The 20,161-nt window shown below is 38.8% G+C and overlaps 1 protein-coding gene across 3 annotated transcripts in view; it reads left to right on the forward strand.

The window, feature by feature from the left end:
* The window catches only part of LOC126259264 (protein FAM193A-like), a 242,585-nt gene extending 223,080 nt beyond the window's left edge, over positions 1–19,505 (forward strand). For 2 of the 3 annotated variants that reach the window (XM_049955897.1, XM_049955898.1), the window contains exon 19: positions 18,382–19,505. In XM_049955897.1, the coding sequence (XP_049811854.1) occupies positions 18,382–18,566 (185 nt within the window). In that variant the 3' untranslated portion in view covers positions 18,567–19,505. The remainder of the gene's footprint in view (positions 1–18,381) is intronic. The other variant, XM_049955899.1, reaches the window with a different exon arrangement.
* The last annotated feature ends 656 nt before the right edge of the window (positions 19,506–20,161 follow it).

Here is a 20,161-nt window from a genome sequence, read left to right on the forward strand (position 1 = left end):
CGGCATCATAGTCATGTAGAAATTTGTTTATTTTTTAATACTTTTTCGTGAGTAGGTGTTGTGTACATCACTGCACTGACATTTTCTGTCCAGTTGTGCATCTCTGGCAGATTTCTCTTTCTTTTGTTAGTGTATGCCTTGAATCCCACATCTTTTCTTATGTTTAACTCTTTCCCTTTTTTCTTCACATGTATTTTTCACAAAGAGTATTTGAGCGAACACTTATGTCTCCATACTCATAGAGTAGCTCTCTGTTATTGTTATCTTCTGTGCAGTGTGATGCTAATTGTGATTGTTTTGGTGAGAACTTACGTGGTATATGTGTGTGTGTGTGTGTGTGTGTGTGTGTGTGTGTGTGTGTGTGTGTGTGTGTGTGTGTGGAGGGGGGGAGGGAGAGAGAGAGAGAGGGGAGGGATTGAGGAATGAATGTTTTTGGATACTTGAGGGTGCTTGATTATTATGTTTTATATGGGGAAATGTCTGTGTATAATTTATTGAATGCTGCAAACAGTGTTTTGTTTCGCAGTGATGTGTTGTTATTCGAGACTTTCTTTCCTTCTATCACTGCTTTTTGCATATGGTAGTTATCCTCAGTTGTGAATTTTTGATAGAACTATTGCTTTCTCTGAGGATCTTGAGATCAGTCTCAATCTTGTTTGGAAGGTGGATTTCTTGTAAGAGATGATCTGGAAGGTGGATTTCTTGTAAGAGATGATCTGCAAATGTGTAGCGTTGTACTATCACATTTTAAGGTTTTGAGATTTTCATAATATCTAGTTTTAAAATTTCCTCCCATTTGATCTGTATTGGTATGAACCAGAGGTTGGTATGAACTAGAGGTTGACTGATATGTTCCAGCTTTGGGAGAGTTGTCTGTGGAGATGATCTTAACATTAAAAATTTTCTACCCTGTGTTGTTTGTGCAGAATGATATTTGTGATGCTTGCTTCTCCAGAATGTTTCTGACTGGACATTTTTGTTTCTGTATGTTAATATGTGCCAAGTTCTGTTTTTTAAGGTGTTTCTTGTTCCCTGTGTTTCTCATGCACTAGTATTCCTGGTTGGTAATATATTCATAGTTTTTTTTAATTTGCTTTTTTTTAAATTTGTTGTTTGGTTTGTGTATATTATTTGTGTGCTGTACCCATTTTCTCCAGCTACGTAGTGTACTGTGTTTAGTTCCTATGTATAACTGAGTTTGTCCCAAGGAGTTCAGTTAAGCCTATGTAGTGTTCATCTAAATTTTAGAAACTTTGTGGGTAATTGGACATTGAAAAGGCATACGACACTACTTGGAGGCATCTTATCATTAGGCAGCTCCACGAATGGGGTTTTCATGGATGTCTTCCCAATTTTATTCGGTCCTTCCTGTCGCCACGTTATTTTCGGTACCGAGTCGGAGACGTACTGTCTAGTCGCTTTGAACAAGAGAACGGTGTCCCTCAAGGTAGTGTTTTAAGTGTGACGGTCTTTGCTATTGCTATTAACAGTATTACATCTGGTGTGAAAAGTCCTATGCAGTGTTCCTTGTTTGTGGACGATTTCTCTGTATCTTGCTCTTCTTCGAGCCTTGCAACGACGACTCGTCAGTTGCAACTCACTCTGCGACGTTTGGATGAATGGGCACAGAAGAGTGGTTTTAAGTTTTCAACTGATAAGTCGGTGTGTGTTCTTTTTAACCGTTCTCGTTCCATTTTTGACTTGCCTGAGTTGAGGATGAGGGACACCGTTCTGAATTTTAAAGACATGGTGAAGTTTCTGGGCCTCACTTTTGATTCTAAGCTTACGTGGCTGCCACACATTAAGGAACTGAAAAAACGGTCTCTTAAGGCGCTGTCTATTTTAAAATGTCTTAGTCACCACACATGGGGAGCAGACAGGACTTGTCTGCTCTGGTTTTACAGAGCCTTCGTGTGGTCCCGGCTTGATTATGGATGCACGGTGTATGGGTCTGCAAGACCCACTTATTTGAAGCTGTTGGATGTGGTGCACCATGAAGGGATTCGGTTGGCCACTGGGGCGTTCAGAACCAGCCCCATACCGAGCCTCTGTGCAGAGGCAGGTGAACCGCCACTTCACCTCCGGCGGCGTCTACTAATGGTGCACCAGGCCTATCAAACATTATCCACACTGTTGCTCGGCCTCCACTGGAAAGGCTTTTTCGCAACCGGCAACGAGCAACAAGGCCCTATGGGATTCGTGCAAAGGATTGCATTTTAGAGATGGGTGTGGCCGGTTTTAATGTTTCACGTCGAGGTTGGAGCAGATATCCACCTTGGCTCCTCCAGAGACCCACACTGATTTTAGATTTGGCAAATTTTAAGAAAGACAGTACATCAGATTTTACTTTCAAATCTTTGTTTTTTAACATTTTAGACAGGCATCATGATTTTACAGTAGTCTACACTGATGGATCCCAACAGGGGGATTTTCTTGGCTGCTCAGTCGTGTTCCCCGACCGTGTCATCAGGATTCGCCTTCCCCAGGAATACACTGTTTTTTTCCGCAGAACTTCACGCAATCCTGAAGGCATTGGAGCAGATATGGTTTACTCGGGGCAAACACTTCCTAATTTGCTCTGACTCACTGAGCGCATTACAGTCACTGCAGAACCTGTACCCAGCGGAGAAGTTGGAACAGCTGATTTACGACCAACTGTACATCCTCCAACGACAGGGCAAGCGAGTGTCCTTTTGCTGGGTGCCAGGGCATGTGGGCATACGGGGAAATGAACAGGCTGACAGAGCTGCCAAGGACGCCTGCAGGTTACCGGAGGTGACACAATGTTCTATTCCTTTGCAAGGTGTCGTTTCTGTGCTGCGACGGAAGTATATGCAATTGTGGGAGGAGGAATGGCTGGCGGTGAGGGAAAATAAGCTGTGGTTGGTGAAACCCACCATCCAGCCGTGGTGTTCCTCCTGCCGGTCACCTAGGCGTGACGAAGTGACCCTTACACGTCTTCGCATAGGGCACTGTCCTCTTACGCATGCCTTCTTACTACGGCGAGAGGAACCCCCTCTGTGTGATGCCTGTAGCGTACGAATCACTGTACGCCACATTTTAGTCGAGTGTGATTTATATCGTTTTGTCAGGGCGGAAGTTAATATTAGTGGGGATCTGCCCTCGATTTTAGCCAATGACGAGGCGAGTGTCAAGAAAGTTTTAAGGTACTGTGATGTTTCTGGGCTTCAGCCAAAAATTTTAGGTTGGAATTTTTAGTGTGTTGCCGAGTGGCTTACCACTCCTTTTTATTCTTGTAATAGGCCAGTTCCAACCATGTGCTGTGTGTTTCATTTTAACCCCTTCCCCTCCGTTCTCTTGCAGTTCTCCTCTTTATGTGCTGCTTTCCTCTTTGCTACTGTTGACGTGCAAACTGCCTCTGTAGACTTTCACCTATAATTTTAATCCTATTTTTGCACTTGCTGCATTTTAGTGACTCTCACCCGTTGTTGTTTCCGTTCGGGCGCTAAAGACTACACTGTTGAGCGCCCATAACACCATATCCACCACCACCGGTAATTGGAATGATTGTATGTGGGGGTGCTGGTTCCATGCATATTCCAAAATTATGTTCGTCATTGACTGAGTATGGTGATGTCTAGAAAATTTAAGTTTCATGTCTACTACAGTCTCATTGGTGAATTTTATTTTAGGTTAAACCATGTTTGTCACTGTATAGTTGTTTTATCCAGGTATCTGTTTCATTTGTCAAATAAACGATGTCCACATGATGTTATCAATGTATAATCTTCTATTGTTTTGGATGTATAATTTCATTGAATATTTTTGTTTTCATTGTGGCTCACAGATAGGTTTGCACACTGACCATTGTTGGTTGAGCACATTGGTAGACCTTCTTTTTGTAAATATAACTCCTTGTGGAAAGTGCAGTTGTTCTGTTGTGTTGTAATCTATAAGGTGGCTTGAATTTCATCTGTGTGTGCATTCGTTGTTTTCCTTTGTTTCTGCAGATGTTCTTTAATGCTATTTTTTTTTTTTCCTGTGGGCATATTTATTTACACCAGTGTGATTTCATAAGATATAAAATTTGATGTTGATGGTATATTTACACCCTTATATTTCCTATCAGTTCATTGGTGTTTTATAGATTTGTATTATCTGAAAGTGTACAGTTCTGTAGTAATCTATACAATGATAACAAAATGTTATGACCACTGCCACTGCGATGTTGGATGCTGTCTGGTGGCTTTGCTTGCACTTGACATGGTTACTAAAGTATGTAAGCAGAGCAGACATGGATGGGGTAACATATTAGCAAAGATATGGGCTGAAAATGGGGAAATCCGTTGAGATACATGACTTTGACAAAGGACAGATTATTATTATGTAGAACCCTGTGAACAAGTATCTTGAAAACGACAGCATTGTTTGAACATTCATGTGCTGCTGTCGTGAGCATCTACAGAAAAGAGGTAGAACAACAGTGAAACTACCACTAGATGCTAAATGGTTGAATGTCCACAAATCTTCACAGAACGCAGGGTTCGGAGGCTTGTCTACTCTGTAAAGTAAGATAGATGGTGATTTGTGGCATCTGTGCCAAAAGAACACTATGCTGGTGCATCTTCAAGTGTTTCAGAGTATGCCAATCATCCTACACCATTGAACATGGAGCACCGCAGCAGACCACCCCTATGTATTCATATGTTGGCCCAACAACATTGTCAGTTGTGATTGCAGTGGGCATGGAACTATCAGGATTTAACCATCGATCAGTGGAAATATGTCGGCTCTTTGGGTGAATCATTTTTTGCTACACACTAGGTCAATAGTGTCTCCACAAACACTGTCATTGAGGTGAACGGCAGCTCGAAAAGTTCTTCGTTCCACAGTCGCAGGCTGGTGGGAACAGTGTTATGCTATGGGAGACAAACTGCAAACCGTTTGGCATGTCTTCATGCTTGATATCTTCCCCCATGGCGATATCATCTTTCAGCAGTATAATTGTCTGTGACTCAGAGCAAGAACCATGCTACATTGGTTAGAGGAGCATTGTCGTGAACTCACATTGATGTCTCAGTGACCACATTTGCATGACGTAAATCTTAGTGACCCAGGTGGATTCCATATCAGGTGCCATCACCATGTACACAAATCAGCGGCCTGCTACTTACATGAATTACATGACGTGTGCATAGACATTTAATGCCAAACCTATCAGCAAACTGTCGGAACCCTGATATGCAGAATCAGTGATGTATTTCATTCCAAAGACTGTGTGTGTAGCTAGGTGGTAAGATAGTGTATTTTTTATGTTAATTTACAGGTCTAATTGGACAGTTACGTTTGTGTATTTTTTTGGTATAGTATTTAGGTTGGATGCAAGGTATTCTTTTGGGTCATATGTTTTGATTGAAATTTTGTGATGATAATTTTGAGGGTTTTTAGAAGTTTCTGTATATTTCTTTTTAATATCATGGTGAATAATGTTCTATTCTATGAATTCTGCTCTTATACTGATGTATTCTGTTTCACTCATAAGGAATTCTGTTTAAAAACAAAGCTTATGTGCAGACTTATTTCTCAACCATACTGAAAACAAAATATTCAATGAAATTATGCGCCCATTCAAAAAATGTGTAATTGTAGTGTCTTTTAATAGTATGAGATTTGCCTGTGGTTTAGGGAAAGTAACTTTGCTAATGAGAAGCGTTTTTACATTATTTTACAGTACAGAATATGCTCTTAAGATTATAAAATCTAGACGATCGTAATGGAAAGCTATGTTGCTTTAGAATGTGTTAACCCTACAATGCATGGTGATGCATATATGCATTGTCACTCAGTTTCCATTGGCATTATAAAGCAGCAAAAGTTTTTTAAGCCTCTATCCTCGCAGTATTGATACATTGCTGAATCAGCACTCTCAATTGTTGCTTTCATTATTGGCAATTTTGACAGTGTCAGTCTTATGTGCTGTATAATCCTTGGTGTTGACATTGTGCGATCTTACTGTTGAGTACTAAGTGTTTGAATACTCATTAATCAATGTTGTAGCTGAAGGCAAGCCCTAAAATGAGGCTGAATCTGCTGTGCTTCAAACCAGAGATGCTGAGTCACAGATAGGCACAACAAATAAAGCTTTCGGCCAGTAAGGCCTTAGTCAAAAATAGATCACACACACACACGCGCCCAATTTTTTGCGCGCGCGCAAAAGCAAACACAACTCACACACACGACTGTAGTCAGGCAGCTGAGGCCTGAGACTACAGTCGTGTGTGAGAGTTGCGTTTGCGTGTGTGTTTATCTGTCGTCTATTTTTGATGGAGGCCTTACTGGCCGAAAGCTTTATTTGTGACAGTCTTTTTGTTGTGCCTATCTGTGACTCAGCATCTCCTCTATATGGTGAGTAGCAACTTTCCTTTTCATAATATTGTTACATTTCATCTAGGGTTTTCCATTGTTTGATGCCTCAAATCAGGATATTCATGAGCTTTCAAAATTGCTTGTTATAGGTTAACAAACTATTGTATAAAATGAACCAAGAGACCCTTGCATTGTGTTACTTTGATGGATCAGATGGAGCTGATTGCCTTAAGTCATCACCACTCTATTATGGCAAAAGTCAGCTGCAATCAGTTAAGGAAATGTCACCAATGGACAGTGAGCTTCTGCGACATAGGTCTTGGCTTGATTTTGATGCCCAAATTTGTTCATACTTTAACGCCTTGTTGTTGACAAAATTTCAATTCCTCAGAAAACTTGCTGCAACTCATTTAGTTAAGAAAAACACTTAACGAAGAAGGCTTTAGTGCCAGGAAACATGTCAGCATCTGATAGGTTGAAGTTACTAACCAATGAAGTTTTTAACATGATCAGAAAATTTGTACCAAATTTGAACATGAAGTGGTCCAAAAAGAATCATCCCACCAGATAACCAAGAATCACCATCCACTGAAGACACGGATGTTGTTGATGCTTGCTTTACTGCTAATACTTCATTACCAAGTAGCTGTTGCTCAAATAAATATGGATGAGTACCAAAAATGTAAAGATATGGACATCTTAATTCAAGAATGTAAGACTAAGCTTCAGACTTCAAGCAATTGCTGTAAAGTTCAAATTTTGATGCTTGCCCTAAATAGCTGAACTATTGAAAAAACAGGTAAAGAGTTTGCTGTTTCAACTAAAATGGTGAAGAAGGCAAGGAAACTGAAGATAAACATTGGATTTTGGCAACACCTGCTAACCAAAAAGGAGAAAAGCTCAATGATGAAATAAAACAAAATGTTCTCACCCCCTTTTTTTGTGTGCAGATTATGAGTTTTCATGTTTATTCCCCAGCGAAAAGGAATGTGTTGCAGTAAGAATAAATGGGGAAAAGATTCTCAAGCATAAACACCTGATCCTTTGTAACCTGAAAGGAATGTTAATTGCATATTATAAGCAATATGAAGACCAACTGAGGTTCTCAAAACATTTTTGTGCTCAGCCCGAAATGGTGTACTACAGTTGGTGCTTCTGGATCACATTCATTATGTGTATGTGCAATTCATTAATGTCATATGTTTGCTTCAGCAACAACCATCCAAGATGACAACAAGGATCTGATGAAAAAACCTCTATACACTTTGGAATCAAAAGATTGCATGCTGCAACATTGTCAGGAAGGTCCAAGAAGAATGCAACTAGATGCTTTTTTGGAAGATGCTTTTAGAGACAATGACCCTGAAGAAACAATGGAATACAAGCAGTGGGTCCATAATGACAGACACACATCGGAGACATGTTGGAGAACTGTTGAAGGTTTCATGGAGGCATTGATTTTGAAAATTATCAGCTTAAGACGCTATCACTTTGTGTCAAAACACCAAGGTTTATACCTTAAACAGCTAAAGAGCAAGCTTGCAGAAAAGGAATTAATTATATTGATGGATTTTGCTGAGAGTTATTCAGTTGTTGATCAAGATGCTGTGCAAGGATTTCGTTGTAAGACTTGTCAAGCCACGTTACATCCATTTGCTGTCTATTTTTGTGACAAAGAATGTCAAAGTATTAGCATTTGTATTATCAGCAACTGTCTTTCTCATGATACCATTGCTGTCCATGTCTTTCAAATAATGTTAATAGCATATTTAAAGACAAAGATTAAAAACATTAAGAACATTTATTACCTTAGCGATGGGTCAGCTTCTCAATATAAGAATTTCAAAAATTTCATCAAGTTATGTCTGCACGAAAAGGATTTTGGCATCACTACTGAATGGTTTTTTTTTTTAGAACAAGCTACGGTAAATCGCCTTGTGATGGCATTGGGGGAACAGCAAAAAGATTAGCAGCCTGTGCTAGTCTGCAGAGGCCCTTAGATAACCAAATATTGACATCACGTGATTTGTTCAAATTCTGTGATGATAGTGTTCCAGGCATAAAATAAACACTAAAAATATAGTACACGCTCCACTTTTGCAGATCATCTCTTACAAGTAATCCATCTACCAAACAACACTGAGACTGATCTCAAGATCCTCAGAGAAAGCGATAGTCTCTATCAAAAACTCACAACAGAGGATAACAACCACATGCAAAAAGCAGCGTGGGAGAACATAAAGATCTTGAGGTTTCGGAAGTAGATCAGCAAGTTGATCCTCAAAATGGAAATATTAATCAAAAAATGTTTGATATGCTGGTATCAATAAATACTCAAATGGGTGTAATGAATGGAAGACTTGGTTCACTAGAAAAAGATAATAAGCAATAAAAGAGGACAATCAAAAGTTAAATGAAAAATTTGAGGCCAAATTTGGTTCATTAGAAGTTAAAATGGATTCTTTGGAAAGCAAACTGAACACCTTTGATTATAAACTGGAAAATACTAAGAAAGAATTAAAGGCGGACTGGGAGACTCAATTAAATGCGAAATTTGGAGAAATAGATGTAGAGTTTTCTAACACCTTAGAAAGGCAATATAATAATTTAATGGGAAAACTTCATGACGTAGAAAAGAAATATGAGGTAGTTTCGAAGAGTTATGATGGCCTGTCCAATAGGATGGTTAAGTGTGAAAGCAGCTGTTTCAATGCTAGCGCACAGATAGAAGAGCTTTCGAAACAAATAGTCGAGTTTGAGTCCGATGCTCGTAAGGGGATTGACAAGTATTTAGTAGATCAAACTAAAAGACTTGATGAAGATCTATCTGAATGGATAGAAATAAAAGGAAATGAAATTGTAGACAAGGTTAAGACTACTATTGGATCCCAGCCAAATGAAAATATCAATGAGCATCTAAGTAGAAATGATGAATTACTTAAGCTCTTCACTAGCGAAATTCAGAAAATAAAAGAGAAAATAGTTGATGAGTTACCTAAATGGCAAAAGGAAACCAATCATAAATTGGCGGAGTTAGAACGAAAGTCATCACAAAATTTGTTGACCGAGGACGAACGTTCGGAGAATAGGTCGAAAAACAACCAAACATGTGATAATACGAAGTACAATTGTGGTGACAATTTGCATTGGGAAGTTGATGATTCGGTTGGTAATGATGATGATTCTTTTGGTCAGCGAGGATATTTGTCTTCTTTAAAGGTGGAGAACAGCATTTTTAAAAGTAGACAATTCCCAACATTCTCCACTGAAAAGAACAACCTGCATCCGAAAATCTTTATCAATAATTTCAAAAGAATATTTCCACGTAGCTGGTCAGAACACGACCGACTTCAATTTATAGTATCCAAAATTACCGGAGAAGCCGCATTATGGGCCGCCGAAGTAAGTGAAAGTTGCCATACTTGCGCTGAGTTTGAACAGCTTTTTTTGGCTAAATACTGGTCGTCGAGTAAACAAGAGAAATTAAGAAAAGAGGTTTACCAAGCTGAGTATTTTAACAGTAAAAGGAGTACTTTAAGGCAATATTTTGAAAAGTACATAAATAAGACACGTTATTGGAGTGATCCAATTTCTCACAAGGAAGTGATCAGAATTTTGAAGGGAAGGTTGCCCATAAATATACGTGAAAAGTTAATAAATGTTCCTGACCACAATGTAGAACAGTTCTTGTCGGTGATTGACTCTATAGATATGATTATGGAAGACCCAAGACAAATGAGTAGTAATCAAATGTCGACTCACACTCATAGTAATACGAATAATTATAATAATAAGTTAATGTATGATAATAATAATACCGAAAACCTGGTCAAACCCGCATCACAGGAGCGTGGACAATCTTCATCCTATGGTTGCAATAAAAACAATGATTATAATAAATATAGAAGAGATACTTACTGTGCTAGAGGTAAACCTCGATATGGTGACGCGAATGTGCATAGTAGTGATATTAATAAGAGTAACAGAGACCCAAGTGATGAAACCAATTGTATTCGACCTTGGGAAGATAATTCGAAGCATAATGTTCATCGGCAGGATGGAACAAATGCCTCGAGTCCTCATCCCGCACAAGGAGTTATACCAATGGGCGAAGGAGCCTGCAATGTGCGACGGGGTGAATACCATAACTCGGATCATACTGTACGGATTGTGGAAGTTCATGAACCCCCACCGATGACTCAACGAGATAGATTAAACTAATACCAGTCACCAAATGCCTTCCTAGGATGACTGGAAAGGAGAAGGAAGGCAGGCATCAATTTGAACTGAGAGTATTAAGGTACAATAATGATCAGGATATAAGGAATGAATTAATTGAAGAAAAACCTGAAGTTTCTAATAAATGTGGACAAATTTTACAGGCAATAATTCCAACAAGTATAACTAATGTTGATGTTGAAATATTAATTGATACTGGAGCAACTATTAGTGTCATGACGCTGGACTGTTTAAAACAGATAAGCCGAGGGGTAAAAATGCCCACTTTTCCTATCACAGGATGTACCGTGTCTGGCGCGTTCAGCGCAAAAATGCAAAAAGTTGTGAAACAGGTACGTGTCGACGTTACAATACGGGGGGCTCAAATACAAAGTACATTCCTGGTTGTTCCTAAAATGACAGTACCATGTATCTGGGGCTTGGATTTTTTATGTGAGACTGGTGCAATCATTAATTTAGAGAAAGGTGAATGTATATTTAATTCCAGTGGTAATGTTTTGACAGCCACCCTGAGAAAGGGCCGAGTAATTCCAAATCAGTTGTGTATGAATCTAATGGTAAAATATGTCAGTATTGATGATGAAAATGTGCCGACGGCGAAGGAAGATACGGTAGACACCCCCCCCCCCCCCCTCTCTCTCTCTCTCTCTCTCTCTCTCTCTCTCTCTCTCTCTCTCTCTCTCTCTCACACACACACACACACACACACACACACACACACACCACATCACATCGCATAAGTCCTCCCCCAGCAGGTACACCACAACAATTCTCACTAAAATAATCAAAATTAGCACCACACTGAACAGAAGATAAACGTGAACAAGTTGGCAATGACAACACACAGCGCCTGTCTATAAATACGGAGATGTATGTGTTTGAGCAAATACTCCTTTGTGAAAAATATGTGTGAAGAAAAAAGGGTAAGAGTAAGATATAATAAAAGATGTGGGATACAGTGTACACAGATGTAATAGAAAGAGAAACCCACTAGAGATGCACATCTGGACAGAAAATGAAAGTACAGTGACATACACAATACCTGCTCACGAAAAAGTATTAAAAAATAAGCAGTTTTCTTCATGACTAAATTGTCTATGACATGCTGTCAAAATCATAAGTCACACAAAAGGTGACCAGTAAAAATCAGTTTCCTCAAGCATTGTAATTCCAGGTGATCAGTTGGAACAAATTAAACTAAATGTGCATGCTACAGTTTTTAGGCTTTAAACAGAAATATTATTATGAACTTTGTGTGATATTGTATGGAAATAAATCATGACTCTCAGAAGATGCCACAATGTGTCTAAACTTGTCTGGGTAAATAAAAAAGAAAAACACTGACTTTTGCGTAAGGTGGAGTTTAAAAAAGCCAAATTTACCTGAAGTGCCATCGTTGCCACACTCCATTGATGATGGAAAGATTCCTCCTCTGGCAAAAAAATGGTCATTCATGGATAGCATGCACCATACTCTTACAGGTTGTTTGGAAAAAAGGTTCCCTTATTTACAGAGGATGTAGTAGGCAAAAAGGAAGAAAATAACATTTCTTGTGAACCCCATATCTTCAGAGTTACAGTCTGCTACAACTACTGTAATGATCACCATGTCTTTGCATTACTCTTCACAACATGTGCTTAATGAGACCGCCATCCATTGCAATGCAGCCTTCTACCCTACGTCTCGTGGAATCACACTCGTTGTGACACTTCTGGTTGTTGCTGGATTGCACCACAGTCATTGAACATGTGTTGTGTATCCACAGTATTTATGGAGACCACATACCCTATAATTTTCATGTGTCCCCAGAGCAAAAAATTCACAGAGTTAAGATTAGGAGAAATGGGTAGGTCAAGGTATTGGCCTTCTTCAACCTATGGCCTTCTTCAACCTATATGTTGCTCTTGAAAGACTCATGTTAGGTGTTGTCTCACGCGAAATTGAAAATGGCCCTAACCAACCAGTACATCACTAAGCAATACTTTGCTCTTGAAAGATTCATGTTAGTTATTGCCTCGCCCGAAATTGAAAATGGCCCTATCCAACCAATACATTGCTGCTAAAAGACTCTCATTAGGTGTTGCCTATCTCAAAATCGAAAAGGGACTAGTATCCCAACATACGTTTGCTGCTCCATTTTCAAGTGGAACAGGAAAAGCTCCGAGCAGGGTGGCGCAGTGGTTAGCACACTGGACTCTCATGCAGGACGACAACGGTTCAGACCCACATCTGGTCATTGTGATTTAGGTTTTCCATGATTTCCCTGAATCTCTTCAGGCAAATACCAGGATGAAAGGGCATGACCGACTTACTTCCCATACTTCCCCAACCCAATGGGACTGATGATCTCGCTGTTTGGTCCCCTCCCCCAAACCATTCTGTCAGTCAACCAACCAACCACCCAGGAAAAGCAATGACAGTAGTGGTTGTGTTTGCACAAATAAAGTTAACAGTGCAGTGGCTGATGGGAGTGACTGTAAAACGGAAATGCCTTTATGGTTGTTCGCGTGCCACTGTACCGAGTGTCAACTTGGGCTTGCGTGATGTTTTGCGAAGTATTTATGTAGGTGCAGAAAGATTATAATGTCTCATAGAGGGATTGGGTCCTAAGCATCATATTATAATGAGCTGCATATAAATTTGAGTTTCTTTTGTTGTTGTTGTTGTTGTTGTTGTTGTTGTTGTTATATGCCCTTCTGTATCTAAAACATTAACAAAATTTGCAGTCTATAATTGAGCAGATCAGTGGCAGGGATGTTTGTGTGGAATCCCTTGTGAATATGAGAGAGCAGTCTGTTATTGGAAACACAAGAATTGGAACAGTGAATTATACAAATGAGATTAAAATATAAAGGTAAAATGTGTGGCTGTAAGGCCCATATTACACCTCAAACACCTTTGACAAATCTTTTATAAAGTGTCTTTTATGCTAGGTGCTCCGGAGCTTGTAATTATTTGTTAAAAGATATGTTACTGTAATCTTTAATAAAAACTAGGACCATGCTCTAACTTTTTATAAAGGATATCATCAAATTACCCCAGGACACTGTCAAAAATTATACAAAATGTCTTTTACAAAAGGAGCTCTGCAATATTCTTTTAGAGCTTAGGACAGTTTATGTTGGCAAATTTGTGAACTTAGTTGATCATCAAATAGAAGTATCATTTTCCACTTATCTTATTGATCGCAGTTTTTTCAGATGTGGAACATTGTTGTTACTAGAATGGATAAAAGTGTGTTTTGTGTGGGAGTTTATTCTATGAAATATTAATGTAAGAAAGAGTATTTGAAAATGCATATTGATAGTTGCATATTTTCAGCAACATGATAAATTAAAGATAGATTTGTAGATGTTCTTCCCATTTAGTGGTTCCATTTTTCTTCACCATATTTTGGTAACTGACATTCGTTTATGGCAGGAATTGGATATCCTGAAAGAAACCATGTACAGATAAAAAGCAACATGTGAAAATTGGCATATTCACACATGTAGCACTCCACTGGACTTGTTAGCTCTTAAAATGCACAGTAGATACACTATGTGATCAAAGGTTTCTGGATACCTGGCTGAAAATGACTTACAAATTCATGGTGCCCCCCATGCTTGCAAATTACGAGCTGGGAAGCCGTTCAGCGTGAGGTGACGAACCCACCACAATTTTGCACGTCAAGGCGCCCAATGATCGGCACAGTACATCCGGCGCGACAAAAGACATGGGCAGTGAGCACGGCGAGGCCCGTGCACCACGGTTAGGGACGCAGCCTTTTTTTCAACACAAGTTGGCTCGTTGAACGCCAACCGGAGAGTCTCCCGTCACACGTTCACCCGGAAAACCGTCGGAGGGCAGCAGTCAAAGATAGCGAGACAGCCGAATATCGATATCAGCGATGCAAGTAGCCTAGCTGCCACGGCTCAGTCGTCTTTCCTCCAGGAATTCTACTTTGCATTCATGAAGTATCTCCATAATACTCCTTGGTGATTATATTTATCTTACAAATCTAGTGGCACACCTGTGAATTGCTTCAATGCCTTCTTTTAATCTGACCTGATGGGAATTTCAAACATTCAAGTAATACTCAAGGATGGGTAGCACTTGTGTTCTCTATATGGTCTCCTTTATAGATGAGCTACAGTTTCCTAAAATTCTTCCAGGAAACCAAAGTTGACCATTCACCTTCCCTACCACAATTTTTATGTGCTCATTACATTTCGTATCACTTTGGGGCATATCAAGGCATTCCGCCTCGGAGATACGTAATAGATTTGACTGCGTCGAGCTGCACACCACTGATACTGTATGTGAACACTACAGGATTGTTTTTTCTACTCATTTGCATTAACTTACATTTTTATACTTTGAGAGCAAGCTGCCATTCATCACACCAATCAGAAATTTGGTCTAAGTCATCCTGTATTTTACTGTAGTCAGTCAGTGATACTTTCTGATACATTGCAAAGTCATAGGGACACTCCTGACAATACCCTTATCTCTGACGACCACTTGCCATCGTGACCAATGTACTGGATTGTATTACTTAAAATGTCTTCAATCCACCCACAGATTGAGAAACTTATTCCGCATGCTCATACCTTTGTTAAGTTTACAGTGGAGCTCCATGTCAAACTCTTTCTAGAAATGTAGGAATATGGAGTCTACCTGTTGCCCTTCATCAATGGTTTGCAGTATATCGTGAGTGTAAATGTCAAGCTGAGTTTCGCATTAGTGTGAAAGGAAGTGTAGTATATTCAAACTGAGAATATCCTCAAGAAAACCAATGTTCGGGCTATTGATCTGTAATTTTGTGGATCCATTCTTTTACCCTTCTTATCATACAGGAGTTGCCTACACATTTTTCCAGTTGCTTGGGACATTGCACTGGGCAAGAGATTTGTAGTAAAGGCAAGCTAAGTAAAGGGCCAAGGGCTCTGTAAAACCAGATTGGGATTCCATCTGGATCTGGCGACTTGCTGTTTTTCACTCTCTTTCAGTTGCGTCTCTTTGTCAGGTATGCCAGTAACTATGTCCTCCATACAGGAGTCTGTGCGATGGCATATTCGTATGACCCTCCTGCATGAGTTTCTTAAATGCAAAATTTAGAACTTCAGCTTTCCTTAGGTTGTATTCTATTGCAGTGACAGACCTGTTGAGGAGCAGCTAGAGTGAATTCTTTGACTTGTTTAGTCATTTTATGTAGAACAAGAATCTTCTCGGTTCATAGCAAGATCTTTCACTAAAGTGTGACTGTAAAAGTTGTTTGCCTTGCGTGTTGATCACTCTTTATAGACACATGAATTTCTAATAAATTTTGCCTGTCAACGTTTCCATATTGTTTTTTGAATTGAAAGTGCAACATTCCTTGCTGCTTCCTCAGAATTTTCTGAGTATTATTATTAAACTGCAGTGAATCTTTAGTGTCCTTAATGCACTTTCTCAGAATATGCTTCTCGAGAATGTGATTTACAATCTATTTTTGTCTGTAATTCCTCCACATCCATTATATTGGGATAAACTGATGTCCATTCATTGTCTATGTAGGATGGTAACAACTGCTTATCATCATAAATACACTCTCAGCTTTCTTGAGAGATTTTTTAACTTAACCATCATTGCCACAATGACATCAGTCTCCCCTGCCCCCCTCAGTCAACCCTACCCCCTGCAGTCTACTTGTCACCCCTCCCTCCACACCCTTGATCTGATCATCCCCCCCCCCCCCCCTCATATTACCCTATCCCATTCAGATCATCTCCTAGGTCTGTCCTCCATTCAGTCCACTCTGCCCCCCCCCCCCTCGGGCTACCCTACACCCAATGTCTATCCTCCCCCCTCTACCTCCAAGGTCAACTCCTGCCCCTGAGGTCTTCTACGATCACCCTCAATGAAACTACCACCTTGAAGTAACTTGCCTTCAATCCCCTTGACGTAAGTAACTTGCCCTTTGATCCCCTTGATGTATCTTACCTGTCGATATACCATATTCCTCAATTTATGTCTGTCACACATGCACCTGATCTACCTTTCCCTTCTCCACTTCTCTCCCTCCATCTGAGTATCCTTTCTGCTCATCCCATTTACTTCAAATTTCTCCACCTGTATTTGCCTCAAATATCTGTTCCTTTATTTGGCCCCCACTTCCCCCTGTACCTACCTCTCTTCTCAGACCCCCTCGAATTTTCTCTCCTCCCCCTCCCACTCTCTACTTTATCACTTCTCCCTCCGTATCTCTATGACAGTCCTGTTTCCACTTCCCCACATTACTGGGAAAGGGTTGCTAGATTTAGTACATCTGGTTCCCAGTAATTTAGTGTAATGATATTTATGACCTGGGAAACTGCTGTGGCTTTGAATGATCACCCATTTTCCTTTCCAGTTCTTACTGCTTTTGTTGTTGTTGTTGTTAAAATCCCCACAATGTAGTGTTATTTCTGACCAGCCCATGTCCATTTTGGTTGCTGCCCTGAAATGGTTGGATTTAAATCTGAAATATAATTTCACATTATCTTATGTGGCAGTGGTGTAGCTTCAAGTAGAAACACCTTTATTCATTGTTATATAGCTATTTAAATATAGTACAAATTCTGTAATCCATGTCTCACTCTAATCAAGTAAAGAATTGTACGGGTCAAGAGAAGAAAAATTCTCAACAAATTTGTGTTGCTGAATTGCTTTTCAGACAATTCAGTAATACAGTATTTATGTTTTCCCCCCACTACTCCCCTCTTGGCTACTCTTACTCATTGTGAAATTGAGTGTATAAGTGTACTTTGGTCTGCCACATTAGTTGAATGTAAACAGTTGGTTTTTTCAGGTGATACATAAATGGGAAGGTAGTGAAGGCATCACCTTCATTCTTCAGTGTGTCATCATGTTGCTTCATTATAAAAGAAAATGTAACTGTTATCATATTTGAGTCATCCCTATAACTTTAGTAGCAATTTTAGTGTATATAGTATATATGTTAAGTATATGACTGTCTCTTCTTGTCTATTAATAAGCTTGCCAAAGTACTGTATTGGAAAGATGAACTGTGCTTGTAATGTAGGATGGCCAAGTGTATGACAGACATAATATATAACAGTGAAAAGTCCAGACTGAAATAATGACCTCCTCCTAAACCCTATGAAAAGGATAGATTACTACTCGCCATATAGAGGAGACGTTGAGTCGCAGACAGGCAACAGAGACTGTTATATATTGGAGCTTTCGGCCAAAGGCATTCTTCTAAAGTAGAAAAGCACACACATATTCACACAAGCACAACTTGCACACACATTACCGCTGTGTGTGTGTTTCTACTTTAGGAGGAGGACTTCAGGCCGAAAGCCCAAATGTGTAGCAGTCTTTTTATTGTGGCTGTCTGGGAGTGAATGTCTCCTCTGTATGGTGGTAGCAATCTGTCCTTCTCATAATACTGTCATAAATAATGTATATTTTGATGGAGATACTACGGAAATTATATGTTTATTTTGCTACCACATATCATGATGTCATTAAGTCTGTCTCTTACTGTTGATGTTTGAAATAAACTATGGGTAAATGTGTGCTAATCTTCAGAATATTACTAGTAAAGGTATACTGAAAATAAACAGGTGAGTCATGTAATCTAAATGAAATATGTAGTGAAATTAAATTTTATTGCAATTATAGTTGTTCATGTGGAGCATGACTTGCAAGTGACTTGTGTAATTGGTATTTATTAATTGGGCCCCTATTCTTGTATTTAGAACCAAAAACAGTGCAGATAGGTGAAACTTATGACCTGATCTAAGACACTAAATCAAGTCCTATTTGACAATTTGTGATTTGTTTCAGAGAGTGTTTTTGCACCGAAGGATATTGACCTTGAAAATGGTGACATTGATGACGATGAGAGAGAACTGGAAGCTTTCAAACGGTTCTGTTTCAATTCTGTTCCACCAAAGCGTAAGGAGAAAGTCCATCTAAATATAAAGGACATAGTTTTGAAGAAAAAGTCATCAGCTATTGGCTGTAGTTGACTGTCTCGTATTGTGAAATAGTGAAACTAAAAATTGAATGTTTTTTGTTGTGACGTCACCAATAAATGGTATCCAAATTTTGTTTGAAAAGTAATTTTGCTAATGATAGTAATGTGTTCATGAACAATTCTGAATGTATACATATACTGCCATGAGGTATTGTAGGATCATTTTTGAACAGTATTTAATGAAACTAGAACTATTAGAAATAATTTATTTTCAGTCTAGCAGTTTTGCTTAGTAACGGCCATCTGTAACTATTTAAGACAGCATTTAATCATGCAATGTGTACTTAAAATTGCTACATTTGGCTCTGTGACATGTTGAAGTATTTTTTGTTTTTGGTTTTTTTTTCCATCAAATAGCTGACTTTGAACTTAGTAATGTGAAACAGAAGCAGATAATTTGTGCTATACAGTGGTGCTTCCATGATAAAAGTTTAATTTGCATTTTTCACAGTTCAAATTTGCCACATTGATTAGTGATATGTTACACTTCAGTCATGGACATATGCTGTCAGTTTTGAAACTGACAAGTCTTATATATATATAAAAAAAAAAAAAAAGGTGCTGTGTTGTAGCTCTCTCCACTGCCTACATCTTATTTGTCGACGGAAGAGCTGAAAACACCAATAGGTTAACTTTTGAATTATAAGTGACTAAGATTCTGTAATTTTTTAAAACTGCCATGATCTTGTATTTATGTGTCCATTTTTGGATATATGCCGAATGCTTGACTATATAGATGAACATTTTGTAACTCTATGACAAAGACTTTCTGAGAATGAAATGCTTGAAATGCAATAAGAGATGTGTTCATTCACTGCAAATATTTATAAGAACTTCGAGATATAGAACTGTAAGATCATGCTATGCATGATATTGGAGCTTTAAAACTTGAAGCCTGAAAAGAATTACTGAAATATAGAAGTGAAGTGCATTTTTTCTTTGTTTTCTTCCCAGTATGAACTGAAACCAAAAACTATTTCCTTATTCCACATTTATCCCATTTGTCAATTATTGCTATATGAAAATATGTTTGTAACAAATTTCCTCATTTTTTTACGTAGCACATGTAGTGAGAAGCCAAACCAAGGGCAAGAGTATCCTACTGGAAAAGGTGCAAGTGACAACTATGAGTGTAATGCAGATAATCACAATAAGCCAGAATACCTTGAAGTAATTGATTGCTATATATTTATAAATGACAAAAATCTCAGTTGTCATGAAATTTAGCCTGCACAATCTGTCCTTTGCCTAATGCCCATGGGAAACCAACCCAAATAACCACAGGCTGTGCGGCTTGTCTGAAAATTAAATTTATTCTTTTAGCTTTCTGCACGTTACATTGTACATATGCAAACAAGAAGTCTGAGGTTTGGCTGTGTTACTATGTAAGTTCCTGAAATAATCACCAGACTCTTACATATGTTGTTCAAAGAACTTTTTACCAGCTAAAGTTTGACTTGCTCTCTTTTTGTATTGTGTATTTATTCATTTAGTTTTTTTAAATTCTTGATATGTAGGGCAATAAGTATTTGAGTAATAAAAGTTTTTGATCAAAACATTCTAACTGAACTGCAGTAGTAGTAGTAG

This window comes from Schistocerca nitens, chromosome 5 (genome assembly GCF_023898315.1).
Source record: "Schistocerca nitens isolate TAMUIC-IGC-003100 chromosome 5, iqSchNite1.1, whole genome shotgun sequence".
Classification (NCBI taxonomy): domain Eukaryota; kingdom Metazoa; phylum Arthropoda; class Insecta; order Orthoptera; family Acrididae; genus Schistocerca; species Schistocerca nitens.